Here is a 26,269-nt window from a genome sequence, read left to right as displayed (position 1 = left end):
GTAAACAGCAGTTCTTGTGAAAATAAGAACACTTTAATAAAGTATTTCTCATTACCAGTAATACACACAAAGAAATGCATACAAAGAATGAACCTTATTTATGAACCGAAACTGGCACAGACAGGGGAAGAGAAAAACTAGTATAGACGGGGATGCAGAGAGTATGATGCAGGCAGTAAAAGGAGAGAGGATGGCACAAATGGGAAAGGGCAAAGAGGCTAGTGCAGGCAGTACAAGGGCAGAGAGGTTGGCACACATAAATCAAGGGCAGAGTATGTTACAGGTAGGACAAGGGTAGAGCTGCAGGTGTAGCGAGGAGAAGAGCAGAGAGGATGTTGCAGAGAGGAGAATGGCAGATAGGTTTGCATAGAAGGAAGAAGGACAGAGAGGCTGGCACTGACTGGAAAAGGATGGGAACAGAAGGGCTGGTGAAAATGGGATGGGCATTGTGGCTTGCAGAGACAGAAGTGCAGAAAGGCTTGAAAATACAGGACAAGGGCAGAGAAAGGCTAAAGCAGAAAGCTGAAGAGATGAAAGACTGGCACACACAAAAGAAAAGGGCAGAGAGGTTAGTTAGACAGATGGACAGGAGATAGACAGAGGCTGGTGCAGACATGGCAGGGGCCAAAAATTGGCAAACACAAGGCAAGGCAGAAATGATGGCATAGATAGGGTAGGGGTACAGAGTCTAGTACAGAGATAGGAAGTGCCAAGAGACTTTCACATACAGGTGAAAGCAGAGAGTCTGGCATAGATGGGAGAAGGGCAAATAGCTTGGCACATATTGGGCAATGCAGAAAGGTGGGCATAGGCAGGGCAAGAGTAGAGAGGCTGGTACGAAGAAGCTATGTACCAAAAGAAGATGGACATAGAGGCTGACATGGACAGGAGAATGGAATAAAGGTGCAAGTAGACAGGAGAAGACATAGACAGGGCAAGTACAGAGAGATTGGTGAAGACAGGGAAAAGTCAGAGAAACTGGCACATACAGGGCAAAAACCTATGTTCATTGGGTTCTGAAACAATTAGCAAACAAAGAGCATTCACGTGCCTTTAGTGTAATTTAATCCATGAGATTTAAGCGTTTCATCACCTGTCTTGTCATTTCATCTTGGAGCAACCGTTCTGGAGATTGGATTTTAAATACCAGTGGTGATTATCAACAAGTTGTTTCAGCTGGTATAGCCAACCTATAATAATTTGCATTAGATATTAATTTAGTTGTTGGTATAACCCAATTACCTACAGAGAACAGGAGCACAGAATTAAACAAACTTTTTCTTAAGTTTGAAGATCTGCTTTAAGCAGACATCTGCTACTTTTGGGACATGTCTACCTTACAAAAATAATAAAAAATCCACCATACTGTACTTAACTTTTTGTGAGGATGTCTTATTAAAGGAAAAATGGGAGAATATCCTGAATGAGTGCTTCTATTCCATGATGGATCTCCTGATTAAATACAGGAGCACTCAGGTGAACTAGCTTTTTAAAGAAATCAATTAAATAAATAAAAAACATCTTTTAAGCTTAATCGATCCTCTTTCATACATCTAGAGATTTTGCTCTGAATAAAAAAATACAGCTGTATGAGAGGGAACTAGTTGAAGGTAAAAACTATAAATTTAGCAGATACATAATATACTGTATACAGATACTTAACGTGATGTCCAGAGAGTAGAGCCTGGTAAGGAAGACCGGATAGTGTAGAAATTCATAGGATGTGAAACCAAAGCAAGACTCCAAGTATATACTGTAGATGACCAGTGTCATTTATAGCCACAACAAGTTTACTTTTTACAAGGATTTAGATATGGGGGACCCCTTTTCAAATTCCCCAGAGAAATGGATGCAATTCTTTATACTTGGAGACACTCAAATGAAGAGGAGTTCCAAATCTAGAGGATGCAGAGGATGTCATGGATCGTGGAAAGAGAAAAAAAATCACAGACCACAACTAAAAATTACGAGGTATCTATAATATTTTGTCTTGAATAGTTAATGCAATGAAGTCAGTCACCTGAACAAGGTGTCTGTAACGACAAAACCCATTTCATATTGGAATGGGAATATTAACAATGGTATTTGTAACAGTATGTGTTATGATATGTAGATTTATGATTCACTGTATATATGTTTAAATAAAATAACCAAATGTATGTTTCGCTATAAAAAATTCCTAGCAGGCTGGAATGTTTACATTTATGCAATAACTAATTAACTGTCATTTCCAGTAGAGCAGTACCAAATGTCCTGTGTGCAGTTTGCATGCCAAAAGAACGAACCAGTGTATTGTATAAATTGTGTAATTAGCACAAGGGGCCGAATGGGAAATAGGAATATACAATTGTTTGTTGTCTGAAACCTCAGAATGCAAGAGCAGGAAGGATAAGATGAGATCCCTTGATCATGTCCTATTTCACGCTGCCCACAGTGTTATCTCTATTTACTGGACAGGAACTCTGTTCTGCAAAAAAGGTTCAGGCAATCATACCTGGTACCAGGGAAGGAATTAAATCATAGACTTTTTGTCTCCCTCTCCCATGTGTTATGAAGAGGAAGAATCCATTTCTGTGAGATAGGAAGCATGACAGAACAGATATACTAACCAAGTAAAATGTACAGCTAGTGGTATATTTACTAAAGTGAGGGTTTTTAGAAGTTTTTAGAAGTGGAGATGTTGCCCATACCAACCAATCAGATTCTAGCTATTATCTTCTAGACGGTGTTATATATATGTTAATTAGAATGTTATTGGTTGCTATGGGCAATATCTCAATTCTAAAAACTTGCACTTTAGTAAATATACCCCCAAGTGTTCATTCTCTTAAGTTAGTCACATGGCTAGGATGTTCCAGCATCAGGAAAGACCTTACTCTGGGGATTGTTCAGTTCCGAAGGTGATATCTGAACTTTGTTTTATCCTTTTTATTTTCTTTGAAAATGTCTGTAATCTGTGTGTACTTTAAATAATCATAGTAGTCTTTGTAATTCTTTTTTGCACCTATAAGATTTGAAGTTATTCTTGATATTAAAACTTAATTTCTAGTTCTGATACTCTGTGTTCGTAGATCTATGGCCTTGTGTGGCATATGCTACTGATTTTGAAAGCGTATATACTGTACTGTGAGCGCAACCAAAGGGTCGCTGTGGGAGGAGTTTGTTTCTAAAATAGTCCCTTGGTGGTGGCAGAAAGTTATATTTCATTGTTAGGGTAATTTACAAAACACCAAAGGAATGACCAATCGACTTTCACCATATTTGTTGAATTAAATCACTACATATGGACTCTATAGAAAGAGGTACTTTGCCTCTAAATTCCTTAAGAATCAGGCAGACAGTGCTAGTATAATACTTTTAGATCAAGCTGGTAAATGAGGTTTGGAATTGCTTAATCAACCTTTAGAAGAAAATGGGGTACGCTCTGATGAGATGGGTGTGGTATAAAAGATTGATAGTGTCTAGATAGACAGTCAATAGGTTGACACCAGATGACACCAGGGTCATCTTTTGTTAGTTAAAATGTCGACATGGACTAAGGTCTACAAAGTCAAATGGTTGATTGTCAAAAAGTTTACACACAAGTGGTCTACACAAAAAAGGTTGACACTATAATTGTTATTTTAGCCCTAACCCTTCCCCTGGTGCCTGACCCTAACCGTTCCCTTCAGCAGCTTAACCATAACCCTCCACCAAGTGCCTAAGCCTAACTCTCATCCTAATCCTGAAAATCAGGAGGGGAGGGTTAGGGTCAAACACCACTGTGGGGGGGTTAGGGTTAGGCACTAAGGGGGAGGGTTAGGCATGAAGGGGGGGTTAGGTTTAGGCACTAATGGGGAGGGTTAGTGTGCGGGGTGGGTTAGTGTTAGGCTACCAGAAGGGAGGGTTAGGCTTAGGGGGAGAAGGGGAGAGGGTAAGTATACTTATGCAACCCCTGTCAGGATTCCAACCATCGGTATTGTGACAGTAGGCATTCCCGACAGCCGGCATTACATACCGATTCCAGTATAACCTCTGAACCTAACTCTTAATGCTCCCACTAGTGTCTAACTCTAACCTCTAATCCTACAGCCCAAGCCTAGTCCTCCCCCTAGTGCCTTACCCTAACTTTCAATCCTGCATCCTAAGCATAATTGTCCCCCTAGTGCCCGACCCTAACCTCCAATCCTGCAGGCTAAGCCTAAACCTCCCCCTAGTGCCCGACCCTAATCTCCAATCCTGCAGCCTAACCCTAATCCTCCCATAGTGCCTTACCCTAACCTCCAATCATGCAGCCTAACCCTAATCCTCCCCATAGTCCCTTACCCTTACTGTCCCATAGCATAACCCTCCTCTGTCGGTACATGCAGAATGCTGACATTTTACATGTTGAAATTCTGCAGATGCCGACATATTCAATGTAGACATTTCACCATGTCGACATTGCGGTGTCGACAGTATGAATGTTGACAATATGACTACATCCTATTAAGATTAATAATCACTTGTCTTCGTGTATTAATTGCATATTGGTGTTGCTTTCTTGTAGAGGCCAATTATAATCCTCCATGGCTCTTGGTATCTTTTTAGATTATTATATTAAATAATTTGTGACGAAATCCTTTTTTGTACAATAATATAATGTAACACTTCATTGCACTACCATGTGCTTTTCTTTATATACAATATATGGACATAACTTGTATGAGTCCCAAACACTAATTTCTTGATTGAAGCACTAAATGCTCAAGATTTATTACTTATTTAGTAATACAATGTTTATGGTTCTTTAATTTTTAAGATATACTTTTTAAATACATTTTTAATTCCTGCTTAACAAATATGTATGGTAGTTACATGCAATGTAATGGTTATCCTCTATTTGAAGCCCTGCCTTATTTGCCTACTAACTTTTGTCATTTGATTGGTTATTGATCAGCTTATTATTAACTGCCTGGACTATTATGACAAGATAGTGCATTTACTGTATACTGTATAACAAAAGTTTACTCTTGATAAAGGCAAGTTGTCAGGTAACCAGGCTATCCGGAATGGAAAGGGTTTATCACAGCCGGAGAGCAAGTAGACACACACAGCAATGGTGTTCGACAGTACTCTAAGCTTTATTAGGCGTGTCAAGCATTTATATAGCTTCTTCATTAGTTATCTTATCATTCCTGGGCATGCATAATGGCTAGCTAAAAATTGGATTAATAGTCACGTATAAACTGGGAACTATTACTTGTGTTAGCAGCAGGGGACAGTATTGTATTATGAATAAGTGAAGAGACAACTGATGCGATCACCACACTCCAAACCATCCTTACAGAGCCCCTGTCCCTGTATGAGGTTTTTGATACATGCTGGTGGCATTATAACATACTGCAATGTGATTTTGGGTGCTAATATCTTGCCCAGATCACATTGAGAATGTGAATATTGATAAATGGGCCCCTAAGTCATGTTATCATAACCTCTCCACCTATACTACATTCTGCTATTCGTGCCACTGAATCACAGGGATTGGTGTCAAATGATGCAATTTGCCTGCCCTTCCCCAACAGTGGCCAGCTCCAGCTTACCTCCAGGAAGCCTCCCAAAGGCCGAAGATTTAAACTCAGCAAGTATAAACTCAGCATCTAACCCACAGTTTTCATATTAGCAGAATAATCATAGTAATCTACTCTATACAGGGTATGTTGTACCTTATGAAGGTCATAGGCTAGTTCAATGTTGGAAGGCGCAGAGATAAGCATTGCTTCTGGAGAAGTTAACCCATTCCTCATATGTGGCAGACTATCACCCTGCCATGTGCCTATCCTGTTAGTGGTCTCAGTTCTGCATTGAGGTCAGGCATCCTGGATCGTAACAAACCTAAAAATAAATGGACCAGTTCTAAGTACACTATCTTGCCAAATTCCACAATTAAAGTACCCTGGCCCCTTCACGATAGCACATCCAGTTTAAATAAACTGTACTCTCTCAAAGTCCTGATGCAGAAAAGCCCAAAACCCCACATCAGAAGCACCACTAGGAGAAAAGAAAGAGTCGGAAATTTCAGGATCAAAAGAGAGTGGGCCTGATTCAGACCCGCTTGCGAGCGCTATCGATGGTGGCCCAGTGCGCACACTGTGCGTGCGCGAGCCCCGAAGCGAGAGCAAAAGGCACTCACTCCGTGGCTCACTACAAAAGGAGCGGCTGTCGATGTTGATCGACAGCTCGCCCCGTTTTGTAGGTGTGGCAGGGGGGTGGCTTCACAAACGGAGACGTTCCCAAGCGAACGCCTGCCGTTTGTGGCCTGCCCCACTGACATCACCAGTGATGTCAGTGGGAGAGCTTCTGGCTCTATTAGAGCCGGAAGCTCTCTGGGGCTTGCGGCCACGAGACCCTACCACAAGGGTCTCGTCGCAAGCCCGATGGTCGCGATGGTCTTGACCATCGCGGCCATCATCCTGGCCGCTTGTAATAGCTGTAGGTGGTTACCCACAGCTATGCGAGTGGCCCAGGAGGCCGCTCCAAAAAAAAACGCCCTGATTCAGAGCGAGCGCTCTTTCAGAGCGTCCGGCTCTGAATCAGACCCAGTGCCCCAACAAGTATTTGTCTGATCTTACAAATTGCACTCATTGAGGGTCTGATTCAGAGGCTAATGTCTGCGCAGCAACATTTTTAGATTTTGCAGCTGCGATAACATGTAAATGCTAGTCTGTCTGCCACCATCTCAAATTAGAGCAATCGCATATGCCACAGCGATCTCTGCGTACACATGTGCCGTAGGGGTTTCTTGCACATGCACAATAGCAAAAAATCACTCAACTGTGCAAACATCAACACTGGAACCACCTCTGATTAGGCCCTGAGGGCTACAGAGTGAGAAGATTTTTAACATATCTGTTAGCAGGGAAACAAGGCATTAAAAACGAGGCATAAACTTCTTATAAGATCTGGCACAGGAATGAGCACACCCCTTCCATATTGTTTGACACATCTGTTTTTCAAAGCCTGGACTTCTTTAATTGCTCAAAAAAGCTATTTCCCAGAATGTACAGTACTCGGGTACCTGATGTCATGGTTCACCAGGGAATATTTCTTCATATGCGAAGGGCCTGGATGATGCAAGTAGCCTATTTAGGCCGGCCTGCCAATGGACACTAGACACAATTATGTCATCTAGGTATGCTGCAACATACATTTGGGGACATAGGGCCTGAGCTGTATGCTATGCCGATATTTACACAGTTGGCCAAAATGTTTTCATAACGGTGCATGCGTCTAAGTCACACGGCACATGCGTCCAAGTGCCTCTGCTATGTCACACGCAGAGAGGATTCAGATGCAGAGTGATTGACATTTATCGCCCATTTGTGGGTGAAACATTTTATAGGAGTGTCAGATACAGCCACTGCGTCTTTGTACACAGCTTCACTGGTGCCGGTATCTTAGTTCAGTTGTCCATTCTGAGAAGCCATGGGGTTGCTCAGAAGGCTGATAATTAACTAATCTGTGACCAATGCAGCAACATTTTACACAGATGCTTGAATTTGCAAAGCCACAGGTGGGCGTCACAACATTTGCATATTTTCGTATAGCAGCTGCGTAAAAAGTCGCAGTCGCAATGGTACCTGATGTCAAGGTACTATGGGCCTGTGAATCAGGCCCATAGTACCTTGCAATATGCCACTGGAAGCAATATATAGTCCAAAGGGCATCATTTTGATTTGATATAGCCAAAAGGGGGAGGGGTTTTGTGCATTATCTCTGTGGCTACAGTATCTTGACCTGCCAGTAGCCCTTTGTGAGATCTATAATTGAAATCTATGGGCCTGATTCATTATGGATCGCAACTGCAATTACTTATGCAATCGGACAATTGTTGCATTCTGTGCATACGTATGCATCGCAATGCGCGAACCAGTCACTGCTATCGGGACTGCGACCTCAGTGACTACGCAGACCCATCACAGAGTGATTGATAGGAAGTGCCATTTGTTGGAAGTGATGGGGGTGGTCGGCGAAAATCTGGCGTGCCAGTGCGTTTGAACGCTGTTGCAGGGGCGTGCATAAATTATCCACTGTGATGCCATACGCAGCTCAAGTGCTCAGTGCGTGCGACGAGGTTAGCTATTCCCGAGTAAGGTCAGAGCTTGTGCAAGTGTGCGTGAGTCTCAGATTGCACTCGATGTTACAGATGGTTTTGCAGTCTTGCTAAACATTATGGAAGTGTGTAAAGTAAGGTGGGCATTCTTATGTTGTGCTGCGATGGCATAGCAATCGCAATGGATTAGCATATTATCGCAGTGTGACTGTGTGCGTAATGGCAGCCGTGATCGTAGTTGCGATCCATAATGAATCAGGCCCTATGTTAACACAGACATTTAGCTTTATCTCAATTTGCTAATTGGCACCAAATACAAACTTTATCCATATAAGGGTCTAAATAGTGGAATTTCTTGTAAAAGTTATCTATAAGAGAAATTTAATTTGAGGAGAGGCTGGCAACCAGTATATTACACTGAAAATAGACTACATGAGAAAGGATTCACAGAGAAGTAAGAACTGTTACAAACATGTTTATTTAAACATAAGATGTTATGAAGGGTACACATGGTCAGACTTGGAGACGATCATATAATGATAATGATTGTTATCTGATCGTCCTACATGTGTTGGATGTTTAAAGTGGCCAGAAACTGGTGGATTTGAACGATAACAATATATCGATATCATTATCATTCAAATCGACCAGGGAAATTTGACCGTGTGTATGCACCATTTCAGTTGTAACATAGATACAATATTGCAATTTCAAGAAGAACTGTGTTCTCTCTTTGGATACATGCGCTACTACTTAGAATTTACAGAATTTATTCAACTTTTGTTTTAGGATTTAATAACAATTTTTTATTACATAAATGAATGCACAATTTTATTTGCATATGTGATTCTGTCTTTACAGTGGTACCAGGAAATTTTTACTATTTTTCCCTGAATTTTATATGTAACTTGGAATAACAAATGTATTTTAATTGATTTCAATCTCTCTGCTCTTTCTCTCTGTATTCTTTTTCTCCTTTTAAGCCTAATATTGTTTGGGTAGCCAAGAAAATGTTAAAGTTTGCTTTTTTGATACAGGGTATCAAGAGGACAGTTCTAAACTTTCAGGTTCATCTATCGCAGAGCAGCTCAAAGTAGGAGCAGCCACTTTAAATTAGGGATGTGCAGGCTCGGATAGGTGTGAATTTTCCCGCCAAGTTCGGATTTTTCCCGCCAAATATCGGGTCTCAGAAAGAGGCAAAAAATCATCTTTCATGGACAAACATCATCTTCCATGGACTTTTTGTCCATGGAAGATGATGTTTGTCCATGAAAGATGCCGATTATCGCACAGACTCCCGATAATCGGGAACCTGAGTTCAGCATTGCACATGCGTGAAATGCTGAATTAGCCCCTATGAGTATAGCGAGAAAGAAGTGCCCTCATACAATAATCATAGAGTCTGGAAGCATTATATTGCATGGTGTAAAAAGAATATAGTTTTTTAGTCCTCTGGTTTCCATGTTAAGGATTATCTCTTTCTATTTTCAGTAGGCCTCAAGTTGAGTCTTCAGTTAGGTTTTCTTAAGGTACAGGTATCAGCCCTATCTATTGGCTCTGATCTTGTGCTATCAGCGCTTCAGTTCTGTTCACTCTGTGAACCTTTGCAGACCTTTGCAGGAGGTGTACCTGAAGTTGGTAACTTGGAAGTTATATTTTTAATAGCTATTTCATTAGCAAGTTGAATGCAAAGAAAGAAATTGTCCATCATCCAGGTAGACTACAGCCAGACAGATTAGGGCCAAAATTCAGCAGACATATGAGAAGGCTGAATGACCTATCCCAGCTAGTATGTTAGCTCACTCCATTTGCTTTTTTGGAACTTCCTTGGTGGCGCAGCATGGAACTTCCACAAAAATTATGTAGAGCAGCTACATGGTCCTCCTTGATTCATACATTCACCAGACTTTGCATCCAAGACAAGGCTGGAAATACCCTTCCCTATGGGCCACTTGTGTACATCCCCACTGGCAAGAGTGTGCCCCAGATGGAGGAAGGAGAAAATAAGATTTTTAGTATCTGCCCACTTGAGCTGGTTCTCCCCTTTATATACCCTCCCTCAGGTCCATGAGCCTCCTCTCCTCCTTCCCGCCAGCTGCGTGAGCTTTTACTTCATCACAACTCCCTCTAAATAGTATGTGCTTTATAGCCTTCCATGAACATCTAATTGCCTCAGGCTCCTTACCACTGCCGCAGCCCTATATACAGTCAGGTGCATAAATATTGGGACATTGACAGAATTTTCATATTTTGGCCTCTATTCACCACCACAATGGCTTTGAAATGAAACAAACAAAATGTGCTTTAACTGCAGACTTTCAGATTTAATTTGAGGGTAATTACATCCAAATCAGGTGAACGGTGTAGGAATTACAACGGTTTCTATATGTGCCTCCCACATTTTAAGGGGCCAAAAGTAATGGGACTATCAACTCAAAAGCTATTTCATGGACAGGTGTGGGCTATTCCCTCATTATTTCATAGCAAAAACATTAGGTGTGGCCAAATCAACTGTTTGGAACATTCTTAAAAAGAAATAACGCACCGGAGAGCTCAACAACACCAAAAGACCCGGAAGACCACGGAAAACAACTGTGGTGGATGACAGACGAATTATTTCCCTGGTGAAGAAAGACCCCTTCACAACAGTTGGCCAAATCAAGAACACTCTCCAGGAGGTAGGTGTATATGTGTCAAAGTCAACAAGCAAGAGAAGACTTCACAAGAGTGAATATAGAGGGTTCACCAGAAGATGTAAACCATTGGTGAGCCTCAAAAACAGGAAGACCAGATTAGAGTTTGCCAAACAACATCTAAAAAAGCCATTACAGTTCTGGAACAACATCCTATGGACAGATGAGACAAAGATCAACTTGTACCAGAGTGATGGGAAGAGAAGAGTATGGAGAAGGAAAGGAACTGCTCATAATCCAAAACATACCACCTCATCAGTGAAGCATGGTGGTGGTAGTGTCATGGCGTGGGCATGTATGGCTGCCAATGGAACTGGTTCCCTTGTATTTATTGATGATGTGACTGCTGACAAAAGCAGCAGAATTAATTCTGAAGTGTTTCGGGCAATATTATATGCTCATATTCAGTCAAATGCTTCAGAACTCATAGACGGCGCTTCACAATGCAGATGGACAATGACCCGAAGCATACTGCAAAAGCAACTAAAGAGTTTTTTAAGGCTAAAAAGTGGAATGTTATGCAATGGCCAAGTCAATCCCCTTACCTGAATCCGATTGAGCATGCATTTCACTTGATGAAGACAAAACTGAAGGGAAAATGCCCCAGGAACAAGCAGGAACTGAAGACATTTGCAGTAGAGGCCTGGCAGAGCATCACCAGGGATGAAACCCAGCGTCTGGTGATGTCTATGCGTTCCAGACTTCAGGCTGTAATTGCTTGCAAAGGATTTGCAACAAAGTATTAAAAAGTGAAAGTTAGATTTAGGATTGTTTAGTTTGTCCGATTGCTTTTGGTCCCTTAAAAAGTGGGATGCACATATAGAAACCGTTGTAATTCCTACACCATTCACCTGATTTGGATGTAATTACCCCCAAATTAAATCTGAAAGTCTGCAGTTAAAGCACATCTTGTTTGTTTCATTTCAAAGCCATTGTGGTGGCGAATAGAGGTCAAAATATGAAAATTCTGTCAATGTCCCAATATTTATGCACCTGACTGTACCTCTACCCTCATGTAATCTCATAGGTGTCTATATGGAGGAATTGCCTTCACTTTTAAACATAAGATATAACATATATATTGTCTCATAAAACTGCATTTTGAATCTGTATCCTGTAACTCCTAACACTTTAATTTATCACATATACCAGTATTATATCATGCTTAAATTATCATCATCCAGGTTTGATGCAGATATGCATATTTACAACCTAACCCTATTTACTGTATATGTATGAACTATTCAACATAGGATGTTACAGTTACATTAAATGTGCATTCTTACCATGTAATTTGCGCTTTTGTCTAAAGGGGGGTATAGACAGGGACTGGCAAAACACCCCGGCACGCAAATGCCAGGTAAAAGCTGGGATTTCGGCTTTTTCCTGTCTGAAAGTGGTATAATAAACGTAAAGATCAGCATTTCACAAAATCTAAAGGATGTTGACTTGATCCGCCATTAAGGGATTGTTTAGCAAACAGAAAGCATGATGCAATTGCAAAGGTTATAGATGGATTTTTAAAACGTTGTTGCAGACATCAGTTGCCGATGTCCTTTTTATAATTTTGTTGTAAACAGCAAAATAATACGTCAGTTAAGAGAATTATTTATGGTCCTTTGCTGCTCTCTGCTGGTTTTAGAGGATATCACAGCTCTGGATCATAATAAAGATACATTGGTGCTTAAGAGCAACACAATTTATGAAACAGCAGAGTATTGGAGGGGAGAGACAAGATAGTTGCTGTCCTGGTACTACTGTTGGTACTCCATTGCCTCAAATGCTTCCCCAAATGTCACCAATGTAGCCTACCGGACCTCTGTCTGATCCTGTCCCACCTTAGTACTCCTTACTCCCCCACCCTGTACATAACCAGAACTCCCACTCATCCCCTCCCCTTTAATATGTAAGCTATCATAATATAGCTCATCCTCCTTGTTTCATCCCTTTTTCTTAAGCTCACATAACTAAGCCATTAAACACGTAATTATGATTACACATGCGTTTATATGTAATGTACCTTGTTTTATCATTTTCTGCCTTGATTGGTTGTGATGTCTCTTTGTCCGACTCTGGGAAATCCCTGTGTAAGTTGTAAGTTAAAAAGAGTACTGGAGAGAGGGCCAATGCAATGTAGAATTTATGCTTAGGTGGCCTCAAACAAAAAGTACAACATCAATGCAAGGAAAACGGTTTGTCACACTGTAGAGGGGTGAAGCTCTTAATTGCACCATTCTTCTAAATGATAGAAGCACATTCTATGCAATATTCTTCCTTTTTATTACAGGTTTTTATACAGCCACCATTGCTTCCAACCATTATATTTTCCTAATAATGCTATATCAATATCTACTTATTACACTATGCCATTCATACATTAGTACCAGCTATGGTTTGTGTTACAAGCGGACGTATAAATAGAATATATTGTATTCTTAAAGCAGTGCATTTTTCTCAGCTATGTTTGTCATGTCAAAAAGAATTGTGTGACAATATTTGAAAACATCTAAATACAGTAATTTAGCAGTTACGGTAAATTGCACTGCTGCGTGTAATATATTAATTTCTAGCAGCCAGCAGTTCCTAACTTTTCAAGACTGTCCGATGAGTTTAAACACGGTCACTAGAAGTTCTTTACAAAATTAATTCAACGTGTGAAATACATAACATTTTGCCCCATTAAATGAGAGCTTATACAACCGAAGTACAGATATGTCCTCATACACCAAGGCTCACTACGTACGCCATGTGGCGCAAGACACCTGGTGCGAGTGCGCCGAGCAGTGTAGCATTTTTTTGGCTTGAATGTGCATCTTATTCACGACGCAAAGCAAAGCATCCGCACTACGATGTGTAAGAGCGTAAACATCGATGACATTGTAGCACAGCAGATAGCCACGCAGTATGTAAGTCAAGTCCGACCAGCTGCAAACACTGCAGCTCTCCTGACATGCAGAGGTCTCATGCTGCACAGGAAACGCAATTACTAATTTATGTACACCCACGAACTGGCGTTTAAATGGTCAGTCCTGTTTTTCTAAAAACCACACTCCCCTGGTTACCGCCCCAAATGCTGACTACCTGCCACTCACTTTGTGAGTGGGTCCTCCATGCATTTGTAATGGCAATTGCTGCGTGTACACAGACCACAGTTTGCGCATGCACATTAGAAAACCATCACTCAATCTGCGTAAAAAACGCCATTGCATCAGTCTCTGAATCAGGCCCTATATATGTATGTTTGACCTCCATCAACTGCCATTGGGATGTGTTTAAGAGCGCTATTTATTAAGGACAATATATCTTTACATGTTAAAACAGTAATTTCCACATGGTTTAATTGGCCCATTCATCATTGGAGTTCCAAGGTGGAAAGTTTTTTGCAGCCCCTCTGCTTCCATCGGGCCTCTCTGTGCTCATGCATGAACCAAGTTCACTAATGAGCACTTACACCTCAGCAGCGTATTTTCCCCTTCAGTAGATGTACCAGAAAGTGACGTAGAGTGAGGCGGATGTGCAGTTCCATGCCCATAAAGGCCACCAAATGAAGAAATTTGTACCCTTGCCACGCTTCGGGCACGGTGACACGCTTCGCTCACCACAGGTTTATATTCCCCCTCTATGTCTACGTAGATAGTAACTGATGATGTCAGGGTACATGTACTGAAGGGGATCTATCCACTACCCTTTCACCGCCTGTCAGTGTAAACTTCTGCTGCTTCTAATTAGTGAAAGTGGTGGTCTTAGGGATAGCAGGAGAGCTACTGTGTTCAATGGAAGAGGGTAAAAGCCGTAAAACATAGTTAATGTATCAAAAAAGCCGGAAACAATGTAGTTTATTGAAAAAGACGGAAATCATATTACTTGTATTGAATAAGCCGTACACAGTAAATTCATTGAAAAGGCCGGAAACCATGTAAAGTGTTTTGAAAAAGCCAGAAATTTTAATTCTATTGAAAATGCCGGAAATGATAGCAAATGCATTGAAAAAGCCGGAAATCATATTACTTGCATTGAAAAAGCTAGAAACCTTAGTAAATGCATGGAAAAAGGCGGAAATCATATTACAGGTTGAGTCTTCCATATCCAAATTGCTTGGGACCAGAAGTATTTTGGATATCGGATTTTTCCGTAATTTGGAATATTTGCATACAATAATGAGATATTTTGGGAATGGGACCCAAGTATAAATGCAGCAAGCATTTATGTTTCATATACATCTTATACACTGCAGGTAATTGTATACAATATTTGTAATAATTTTGTGCATCAAAGTTTGTGAAAATTCTTTTATGTTTCATATACACAGTATACACAGTCTTTGAGGATAATTTTATATAATCATTTTATGCCGTAAACAAAGTTTGTGTACATTGAACCATCAGAAAGCAAAGTTGTCACTATTTATGCTAATAAAAAATCTGTATTTTCAGAATATTTGGATATGGGAGACTCAACATGTACATAGTAAATATATTGAAAAAGCCGAAACCATGGCAAGTTCATTGAAAAACCATAATAAATGCATTGAGAAAGCCGGAAATCATATTACATGCTTTGAAAAGCTGGAAACCATAGTAAAAGTAAAAAAAGTGGGAAACCATGGTAAACTTATTGAAAAAGCCGGAAATCATTTTAAATTCATTGAAAAAAGTGGAAACCATAGTAAAGACTTCAATAAGTTAACTATTGTTTCCAGCTTTTTCAATACATTTACTATAGTTTCTGGCTTTTTCAATATATGTAACATGATTTCCGGCTTTTTCAATACATTTACTGTGGTTTCCGGCTTTTTCAACGCATTTAATATAATTTCTGGATTTTCTATATATTTAATAAGATTTCCTGCTTTTTCATGGTTTCTAGCTTTTACAATCCAATTACTATGTTTCCAGCTATTACCCACCCCATTTCTAGAGAGGAGGGGGCCTGTGTGCAGTCTCCGCTCTGTCCAGTAGCGCACTGAGTTGTGCGCTGCCAGCGCCGGAGTTATAGACTCTGGGCACTAGAGTGCGCCCAGAGTCTATAGCAGTGTTTTTCAACCACTGTGCCGTGGCATACTAGTGTGCCGCGAGCCGTTGTCAAGTGTGCCACGGCAGTCAGCTCAGTGCACTTGCACTGTAATGTTTTATTCCTGAGGCCAACGTACTGTTTTACTTCTGTGGAGGCCAATGTAGTGTGTTTTATTTCTGTGGAGGCCAATGTAGTGTGTTTTCATCCTGTGGAGGCCAATATGTGTCTATATTTTTATGCGGGAGCCAATGTTTGTTTTTTCATTGGTCACGCACACCGCATAGCCGGATAGTGTGCCTTGGCAATTTTAAAATCTTGTGCAGTGTGCCTCGAGTTGAAAATCACTGGTCTATAGAGTATGCACAAGTCACCGGGAAAATGGCCATGGCGGCCATTTTCCCTGTACTGCGCATGCACAAACAACCGAAAAATGGCGGCCGTGGAGGCCATTTTCCAGTCGTTTTGTGAGCGCCGGGCCCCCGCTCTGACGTGGGACTCCAGAGAGGTAAGTATGCTATGGGTGCAAGGAGGGGCCCGTGTGACCCTGCCAACCCCTTTTCGATGCAGATGTCACAAACGGAAGCAATAAGTAATATTGAATTGCTCTGGTACATATGTAGCCACCACCACAGTACAATTAGCGAGGGGTCATAGAGGTAAAATATTGAATAGGCCCCTAAAAGTTGGCAATTACTGTACGTTCATAACACGCTAACAGCTAAAACTCCATTGCTGTGTGATCGCCGCTAACACGATGCTGATGAGTTATGTCCTGCGTGCACATTAGCTGCACATAACTACATGATCTCCAGTCCAGCAGCAGCCGACTCCACCTCCTCCAACTCCCACGTGACTGACCTCTACTTCCTCTCCACGTGCTCCACACGGGGACTGGCAGCTTGCCATTTCAGGACTGCCCCGGATATTGCCTGTTTCCATGTGCTTAGTATTAGTCACTTTTATTAATATCGACATCATTAAATAGATGAAAAAAAATATATATACAGTCACCATACTTTTCTGACAATGTTTATTTTCAAGGTAGAAGGTTTTGTTTCTATAATGTTTAAAGTCGATAAAAAGGCAGCTGAGTGGACGTTCCAATGACGGCATATGGACGGAAAAGCGAGCGGAGGGGTCCTTGCCTCTGCCAGCCCGGCAGTCGCTCTCTCCTGGCTCAGGCTGTCAGTTGCTGCTGCTGCGGAAACTAAGGGAGGCTGCAGGAGAGGCGGACGGTGATACAGAGGCAGGTCCCGGCCTCCCCCAGCAGTCAGTCACCACAGCCTCCCTGACCGCCCGTATAGACCAGCAGCAGCTGTCCCGGCGTGTCGTCATCGTACAGCAGCTGTCAGCCTGGACGCCCGCAGGCGCAGCGGTGCTTCTGCAGACTTCATGGAGTGTGACATCATGGAGAATGACATTCTGGAGGCCCTGGAAGACTTGGGGTATGGCTGTTCTATGCGGGGAGTGCCACAGTGCCTCTGCACCTTGGTGCATGATTAGTGGACTAATAACCCTTGCCCTGTAATACAGTGTAATGTCGTATTGGTGTGCTGGCAAAGGTTCACTTATCTGTGCATTTATTCACTTAACTGACTTTTTTTGTTTCTCCAAAAACCGGTCAGAAATTGCGTTTTTGTTTATTTTAAATAAACTTTGGAATGCATCTTTAAAAATATATTTAAATGTTTTAGTTACACTTCAGTTTTTCACCCACCCCATATCCATATGCCCCCATTGTATAATTACCTCCCAACCCTCCATAAGTAATAGCCCTCCTCCAGTGTCGAAAGATCATCAGCTTTAACATCCCTCAATCCCCTAGTGGGATGAGGGGTGGTGAGGTATGCAGTCGGGAAGCCGGCGGACTTAATCCCGACAGCCGGCTTCCTGACTGCTTTATCCCAGCAAGGGTTAAATGACAGGCGTCAAAAACTCGACGCCTGTCATTTTACTGATGCCAGGAGACGGGCACCCAGCATCTCGATCGAAGTGATGTTGAGCGTGGACAGGTGCGTGCGGTTAGGTTTAGGGCTTCTGGGGGGGACTTGGAGTTAGGCACCCCCGAGGGGGATTTAGGGACCCCCCCCTGGGGGACTTAGGTTTAGGCAGCGGGGAAGGGGGGATTAGGGTTAGGCACTGGGGGGAAGGTTAGGATTAGGGGGGAAGGTTAATGGATACTTACCTGGGGACGATCGGGATTTTCAGCCACTGTTGGGATTTAAACAGCTGGACAAGCGTCCAGCGGTGAATCATACCGATTCCGGTGCTGATGATTAGTGGCAGAACCCCCACCCTCTGTATTAATGGGCCTCCACTGTTTGTGTCCCCCTCCTTATGTGTGAAATATATAGTATTTTATATATATATATATATATTTCTCAAACCCACAGCCAAAAAAACTTGTGCAGCATAACCCACCTCCCTACCCACCCCAGTGCTAAATGATGACATCCCCACCTGATCCCTTTTACTTCTCTTCCCCTGTTCCATAGGTAGCCCTGCCCCCACACCTTATTGCAAAACGTGTAGCATGCACTCAGAGGGGGACTGATCAGTCCCCTCTAAGCAGGAAGAAGCAGAGGGGCTGATAATCACGCATCAGCCCCTCTATTCTTTTCAGAGATCGGTGACCAGATCTTCCGTTCAATCTCCAGCCTGCCTCCTGAATAACTACCCCAGAATGCCAATCATAATCTGTGGCGCACAAAAGGCATATGATGTTGGCGGTCACATAACACCCCGGCGACAGGCCCCTTCAGGAAGAGGAAAGTATGTCCTCTTACAGGGTGCCAGAGAACAGCCCCAGAATGCTGATCGCAAGGCATTCTGGGGCTCACAAAAAGCGTTAAACAAATCAAAATGTTTTATATTTTAGATTCTTCACAGTAGCCCCCTTTTGCTTGGATGACAGCTTTGCACACTCTTGGCATTCTCTCAATCAGCTTCATGAGGTAGTCTCCTGGAATGGTTTTCCAACCGTCTTGAAGGAGTTCCCAGAGGTGCTGAGTACTTGTTGGCTGGTTTTCCTTCACTCTGCGGTCCAACTCCATACCAAACCAGCTCAATTGGGTTTAGGTCGGGTGATTGTGGAGGCCAGGTCATCTGACGTAGAACTCAATCACTTTCCTTTTTGGTCAAGTAGCCCTTACATAGCCTGGAGGTGTGTATGGGGTCATTGTCTTGTTGAAAAACAAATGATGGTCCCAGTAAGCGCAAACCAGATGGGATGGCATGGCACTGCAGAATGCTGTGGTAGCCATGCTGGTGTGCCTTGAATTTTGAATAAATCACCAACAGTGTCACCAGCAAAGCACAATCACACCTCGTCCTCCATGCTTCACAGTGGGAACTACACATGCAGAAACCATCCGCTCACCTTATCTGCGTTTCACAAAGACACGGCGGTTTGAACCAAAAAATCTCAAATTTGGACTCATCAGACTGAAGTACAGATTTCCACTGGTCTAATGTCCATTCCTTGTGTTTCTTGGCCCAAACAATTGTCTTCTTGTTGTTCATCCACAGTAGTGGCTTCTTCGCAGTAATAAGACCATGAAGGCCTGATTCACGCAGTCTCCTCTGAACAGTTGATGTTGAGATTTGTGTGCTACTTGAACTCTGTGAAGACTTTATGTGGTCTCTAATCTCAGGTGATGTTAAGTAGCGGTTTCTGAGCTGGTAACTCTAATGAACTTATCCTCTGCAGCAGAGGTAACTCTTGGTCTTCCTTTCCTGGGGCGGTCCTCATGAGAGCCAGTTTCATAATAGTGTTTGATGGTTTTTGTAACTGCACTTGAGTATACATTCAAAGTTCTTGAAATTTTCTTTATCGACTGACCTTCATGTCTTAAAGTAATGATGGACTGTCGTTTCTCTTTACTGAGTATGAGTGGTTGGTGCCATAATATGGATTACAACAGTAGTCAAATAGTGGTGTCCACTGTGTAGTAACCCTACCTCTGCACAACACAACTGATGGTCTCAAACACATTAAGAAGGCAATTAATTCCACAGATTGACTCTTGACTAGGCACACCTGTTAAATCAAAACTATTCCAGGAGACTACAGGCCCCCATGCATCAGCAATTGATTGCAGCAATCGTGCAATTTGCAATCGATTGTGTATAAAAAAAATCTTTCCCTTTTTCAATAGATTGTGGCATCTCTGCAATCTATTGAAAAAGGGAAAGATTTTTATACACAATCAATTGCAAATTGCACGATTGCTGCAATCAGTTGCTGATGTATGGGGGCCTTAACTCATGAAGCTTTTTGAGAGAATGCCAAGAGTGTGCAAAGCTGTCATCCAAGAAAAAGGGGGCTACTGTGAAGAATCTAAAATATAAAACACATTTTGATTTGCTTAACACTTTTTTTTTTTTTTTTGTGTACAACATAATTCCATATGTGTTCGTTCTTAGTTTTGAGGTTTTCAGTATTAATCTATGTTGAAAATTATTTAAATAAACAAAAATCATTGAATGAGAAGGTGTCCAAACTTTTGACTGGTAGTGTGTGTATGTATGTAATTTTATTTATTTTTTTTTATTTGAGACAACATGGTATGAATAAATGTAATTGATTTGAATTTGCACTCCTGTGCAGAATAAGTGAGAAAGGGAAAAGTAGATGAGGGAAGAGGGCCCTGCCCATGAAAACTTACAATCTTAAGGGGAAGGGCAGACTGCTGGTGCAAATGGGAGTGATAGTGTGTGAGCAGCATAGAGCAGTGGGCTTTAATAAACAAGTGAGTTATGAGAACCTGTTAGAAGCTTTGGGGAGTCTGATTGTTGCCTTAAAACATCCCACCATAAGCTTGCTGATATCTTGTATTAACTCAGTTGACAGTGACCGCGCTGAGCAAAAAAATTAGTGGGTCCCAGGGACCCCTCACTTTATCAGATTGGTGTCCTATTCCTCTTTTTCTGGGTCCCATCAGATATTATGGTACAATGTTGGGGTATAGGGGGTTAAGGGTAAGCAGTATTTGGGGTAGAGCTGGAGATAGAGCCAGGGAGAAGTGGGGGGTAAGGGCAGTGCTGGGACAGGGAGGAGGTAAGTGCAGACAGCAGTTGGGAAAGTGCTGGGGGGCAAGGATGGAGCTAGGGGCAGACCGTGCTGGGTGGGGGGTAAGGGTACAAATCATCTGGGACAGCATTGGATCAAGGAGGGGGTTAGGGGCAGGCAGTACTGGGGACAGTGCTGTGGGGGTAGGGAGGAGGTATATGGCAGCTAGGACAGTACTGGGGGCCAAGGATGGTGTTAGGGGCAGGCAGTACTGGGGGTAAGGGTAGATAGCAGCTGGGCAGGACTGGGGGGCAAGGATAGGGTTAGGTTAGTAGTAGGGAATGGGTAATGGTAGATAGCAGCTAGGGCAGTACTGGCGGGGAGGGTAAGAATAGATAGTAGCTGGGGCAAGCAAGTGCTTAGGGAAAGGCAGTACTGGGGGTAGGCTCTAAGGCACTGCAGGCACAGGGGACACACACTACTGCAGTGGAGACACACATCTACACATCCCTACCATACAGGGTCACAGCCATAAGCCTAACCTCTCTGGGCACAGATGCAAGGCAATGGAGTGTAGACAGGCATGGGGTGTCCTGGTGGTTTGCTGCTCATACATAGAGCACATCATGGGGCAGTAACAGAGAGCAGCGCTTACCTTTGCGGAGGAGGAGTGTGGCTGCACTGCACTGGGTGAGTTGGGCCAGTCTCTACGGCATAGGTAAATGCTGCTGGTGGCGGCTACCGGGGTCAGTGCACACTGTAGAGGATGCAGAGACACCGCTGGAGACTGACCTGAGCTAGAGGAAAGAGACCAGCAGACCGACGTGCTGCGCTGGCGGGCTGAGAGATTAGGAGGAAGACACTGCAGGCTGCGATTGGCTGAAGAGACTAAGCCAGTGATTGGCTGGGGAAACAGGTAGCGAGTGATTTGGCTGGAGGCGCTGCTTCTGGGAAGTGGGCGGAGCCTGGCAGTCCTGTTGTCTGGCTGGGAGGAGCTGCCTGGAGATAGGGTGAGGGGCGAGGACTAGATGAGGAAATGCTGCCGGCAGCTATTGGTTGTGAGGACAACGCCGGCGATGATTGGCTGCACACAGTGCGTCCTGCGGAACCCACTTAGTTTTAAAAATCTGGTCCCCAACAACCTATAGCACGTATTTTGTGATCCCTGGTTGAACACAATGTAATGTAATTGTAAAATTGTTTTGTGCCCTTGATCATAAAAGCGGTGTTCTTTTTTTCTGTGCTGCTAAGACCAAGTAAATTATTTGGGTAGTTCCAGGGCCCATACATGTACAGTCAATTGGCCCAATTCTGCGTTTTTCCAATGATTTTGTAAAAAAAAAAAATCGGGAAAATCCAACATTTTGGAAATCCTTGAGGATTTTGCCGATCATCAGAAATTGTGGGAATCGGGCACTTGGTGTATTGCTTGCATTACCTCTAGTTTTCAAACCGTGACACAGGTTAGCACAATACTTTCTATAAGTCAGCACAGTTGAAGTCTCCATAAACATTTGTCTTGTGTAAACTTTTTATATTAAATTTGGCTAGTATTGAAAAGATCAAGGCTGTTTCTGACATATTTGCAGAACTCTTCAAGCAGAATTTATACTATCAATAAAGAGTAAGCTTTGAATATTATTTTTAACTGTGTACCTCATTTACTCAACCAACGGCTGACACACTTTAGAAGTCTTAGGGGGGGTATCCAATTAGCCGCTGTAAATTACCGTGGTTAATTACCTCGCCCAGGGCTATCCAATTAGCCCCGAAGTCTGCACTTATCAGGGATTTTGTTTAGCCTGTTTTGCTCCCGATCGCTGCAGAGAAAATACATAGGTCCGAGACTTTTCATGTATCCTATGTATTTTCGTGAGAAAAACAGAACATTTTCGGTTGTAATAAACAGGGTTTAATTGGATGGCACGATAAAAAAAATCAGTAAAAAATACCCGAACATCAGCGAAAAAAGTTTTTTGCTGCCGAAAATGTTGTTGTGTGTGTATGCACCTTAACATTGTATGCTACAAATGCCTGGGAAAAGACTAGATGCAAGATGCTTGGGAGTTGTCAGGAAAAGAATACAGGGGTTTATGTATCAAGCAGTGAAAAGCGTGGAGAAGTTGCTCATAGCAACCAATCAGCTACTACCTATTATTTTAAAGACTGTACTTGAAAATGCTACTTCAAAGGTGATTGGTTGCTATGGGGAACTTCTCCACTGGTCCATTTCACTCTTTTCACTGCTTGATACATGAACCCCACAGTGTTATTTCATTGTCATACTCCATTTTGAATCTGATATCAGTGGCAGCTTGTGTGTAACATCAATTAGCTACTACATGATTTCTGTGCTTTACTGTATGGCTCCTGCAAGATGGAGGTTGCATGCTATAAATGTGTGCTGGTTACCATGTGCTGCTTAAAGACCATAAAACAGCTTCTATTCTGAGCCATTGCATGCATTTGTGGGTTAAAGTCTATCGGTGGCTCAGCTTCTTACAATGCTTATTTGATAGCACACTTAAGTTTTATGTAGTGATCCTGTAGTAAAGAGTTTGGTATAAACAAAAAAGGTAAAAGGTTCCTATAACCCTCCCCCCCCCCTCCTAATGGTTTTACCAATTTACTTTGATATTGGAAAGTAGACCTTCTATTTTAATTTCTGTTCCTCTGGAATAGGACTTAAATCCCTTTTTATTTTTCTTACCTCATTTTTGCTTACACCCTCCAGCTTGCACTTAATTGAATCTCCCCCATTGTATTTTCTCCAGCTGTCTCCACGTAATCGCATTTCTGACAGCGTTAAGATGATAGATTTGTTCTGTGATTTACTAGTAAAATCCAGATGTTTTATCTTAAACTGCGAGTTTCTCAATACCATATGCATTCATGAAGAGGTTTTTGGAAAATTAGTGATCTTTTCTCTCATGAGCTGCAGCTGGTATGAATGTTGGTACTACACCTGTGTGAAAAGTTCTAATATAGTGTTTTAGTGGGGTACCACGCCCTGCCCGATTTCAAAAGGGCAGAATGCGACCTGCCCTTATGGCTGCACCCCGCTAAAACAACATGCCAGGCGCTGTCCCCACTTACGGGTGGGAAAGATTGTGGTGCATCGATAACCGCCGTCATCTATTCAGAGTAATCAGAGAGGGGAGAGCTTGGAGGCAGCCCAGCATGTCTGTAAGTGCTGGGCACGCCCTCAAGAGTTAGGAAAAGGAGGCGTGTCTTAAAGACACGCTCCCCTTTCTCGTGGCCATGCCCCCTTTTCAGAGTTGCTAAAATGTCCTTTCTACGGTCTGGTGCCGGACCTAGAATGATCACTATAATATATGGGCTTAATCTGCTGCAATATCACAGGAACAGATTTATAGTGAATCTAATGTCTGCATTTTCACTTGGCAGGAGGGGGAGGGGTATTACATTTTTTGGGAGCCAGTTAGTAATGGGCTCCCGATGGAGCTATTCCGTTGTTGCTATGATCAGACACGAGTGCCGCAGACGTCCAGATTTCTGCACGCACCCTCCTGAGGTGGTGAGCAGAAACCACAAAAAGTATGTCTGATGGGCCTGGACTTTAGTCGGGTTTAGCCGCTCTACTTGTCTAAACCTTGTACATTTGGGCGCAACAAGCGAGATAAGAAATAGGCGGCAGTAGGCGGTCTCTAAGCAGGTTGGATGGCCGGAGCAAGACACAATTGCTAGTTGCTGTTGGAGAGGAGAGGTGGGTGCAGGAGCTGGTCATGGTCTAGTTAGACCATTCAATGCATGCTATGGCAGACACATGCAGCTCCGGCAGTGACTGGACGCTCTCTATGCACCTTGGGCTGCCAGCCATTATAGATGATGTTGGCTGGCAGGAGGAAGTACTTCCAAACCAGGCCACCCTGCCTACAGAAAGGCAGTGGCTGGATATTCCTATACATATATGTATGTATGCTGTTTAGTGCTCAGTATAATATTTGTGTTTAGTGGAGTAATTCCTTTTTACATTTTGTAAAAATGTCAGAAAAGGGAGTAGATCAAAGAGTAAGCCTGGAGGAGGAAAAACTATTTTTGTACAGGTCAGGCTAGATTACCTAGTGGGCACCCACATGCTTGCTGTACTGCCTGTGAAGAGATCCGTGATTTGAGACCGGTTGCAGAAGCTCCGTCAGGCTCTGTTGGGACACTGCTTGGGCTAGGTCGTTGGCTCTATGTGTATTGTCTAGTTTTGTATCCAATCAGATTAATAGAGTAACAAGGCCAGATAATGGACCAGAGTGAGACGCAGACAGAGGTCCTTTTTCCTGGGTCATCTGGTTTAGGGTCTGCGGGGCCCCCAAAAGTTCTATCTTGGACAAGAGTAATGGAGCGTACTGCATTAGGTCTTGAGAAAACATCATTCTTTTTAGAGAGATTGTCTTCTGCTGGGCCACAAATGTGCAAGCAGCAGTAAGGAGCAGATTAATTTGTCTGGCTCTTCGAAGTCTGATGACAAGGATCATTAGGAAGATTTAGATTTTGAGGATCCAGTATCCTTAATAGATTAAGGGCCTGGTTCGGCACGGATCGCATTTGCTAAGACGCATGCATGCATGTGAACCAGGCGCTGTGATTGGGAATGCAATCGCAGGAAGTACGCAGACCCATTACCCAGTGATTGACGGGAAGTGCCGTTTGTGGTTGGTGACGGGGGGTGGTTGTGCAGAGGCTTACATAAATTATACACAGCGAACCCAGACGCAGTCTGAGTACTCACAGCATGCAGGAAGTTTAGCAATTCCTTCAGGTTGGTCTGGTCAACCACTATTCTGTGTTTTGGTCCGATGGTTCTCGATTATACTAAAGTTTTTGCAATCTTGCACATTATTATGGATGTGAGTGAAGGTTAGGGGACGTCTTTATGAGGTGCTGGGCGTCTGCACCTTGTGCTGCGGTGGCAGTGCGTATACATACATTCATTAGCATATTTTCACAGCTGCCCGGTGTGCAAATGCAGACTTGCGATCCGTGCTGAATCAGGCCCTAAGTCCATACATTCACCAATTTCTATAGATTCCATGAGTTTGCATCCATGGGTGCTTCTTTTGGACAGATAGGCGGCAATTAAATTCCGTGCGATTTGAATAGTGCCAGGAATTAATTTCTGGAGCTAGTCAATATTCCCCATCGTGCCCTGCACCTAAGTCGGGAGATGCAGGTTACAGCACCTTAAGCCGGGTGTGTAGTCGTGATAACTTGCATTCTCCGACTTTAATCCAAGCTGCACGTGCTAAGCCTGAAAACGGCATCACTACACTAGTTTAGTGGGATTTCTGCTCGCTCCCCAAGAAGGTGCAAGCAGAAATTCTCTAGTCAGGGTTAACAGCGAAGTCAATGGAATAGCTCAGCATAGCGCTATTCAACATTGCCCCCAAAATATTGCGTTCAACCACGACTACTGTAAGAATACCCTGTCCTGGGAGCACCATCAGTATGTTCCTATGGTTAAGCAGT

General features: G+C 42.8%; 1 protein-coding gene across 1 annotated transcript in view; it reads left to right on the top strand.

Moving 5' to 3' along the window:
- Positions 1–16,884: 16,884 nt before the first annotated feature.
- The window catches only part of TSLIG3A (tRNA splicing ligase complex subunit 3A), a 40,882-nt gene continuing 31,497 nt past the window's right edge, over positions 16,885–26,269 (top strand). Inside the window, exon 1 of the mRNA XM_088474444.1 lies at positions 16,885–17,222. Coding sequence (XP_088330570.1) covers positions 17,170–17,222 — 53 coding nt within the window. The 5' untranslated portion in view covers positions 16,885–17,169. The remainder of the gene's footprint in view (positions 17,223–26,269) is intronic.

The sequence above is a fragment of the Taudactylus pleione genome, unplaced genomic scaffold, assembly GCF_031769625.1.
Source record: "Taudactylus pleione unplaced genomic scaffold, aTauple2 ptg000154l, whole genome shotgun sequence".
Classification (NCBI taxonomy): Eukaryota; Metazoa; Chordata; class Amphibia; order Anura; family Myobatrachidae; genus Taudactylus; species Taudactylus pleione.
The sequence above is the reverse complement of the archived record's forward strand: the minus strand, read 5'-3'. Positions and strand labels throughout refer to the sequence as shown.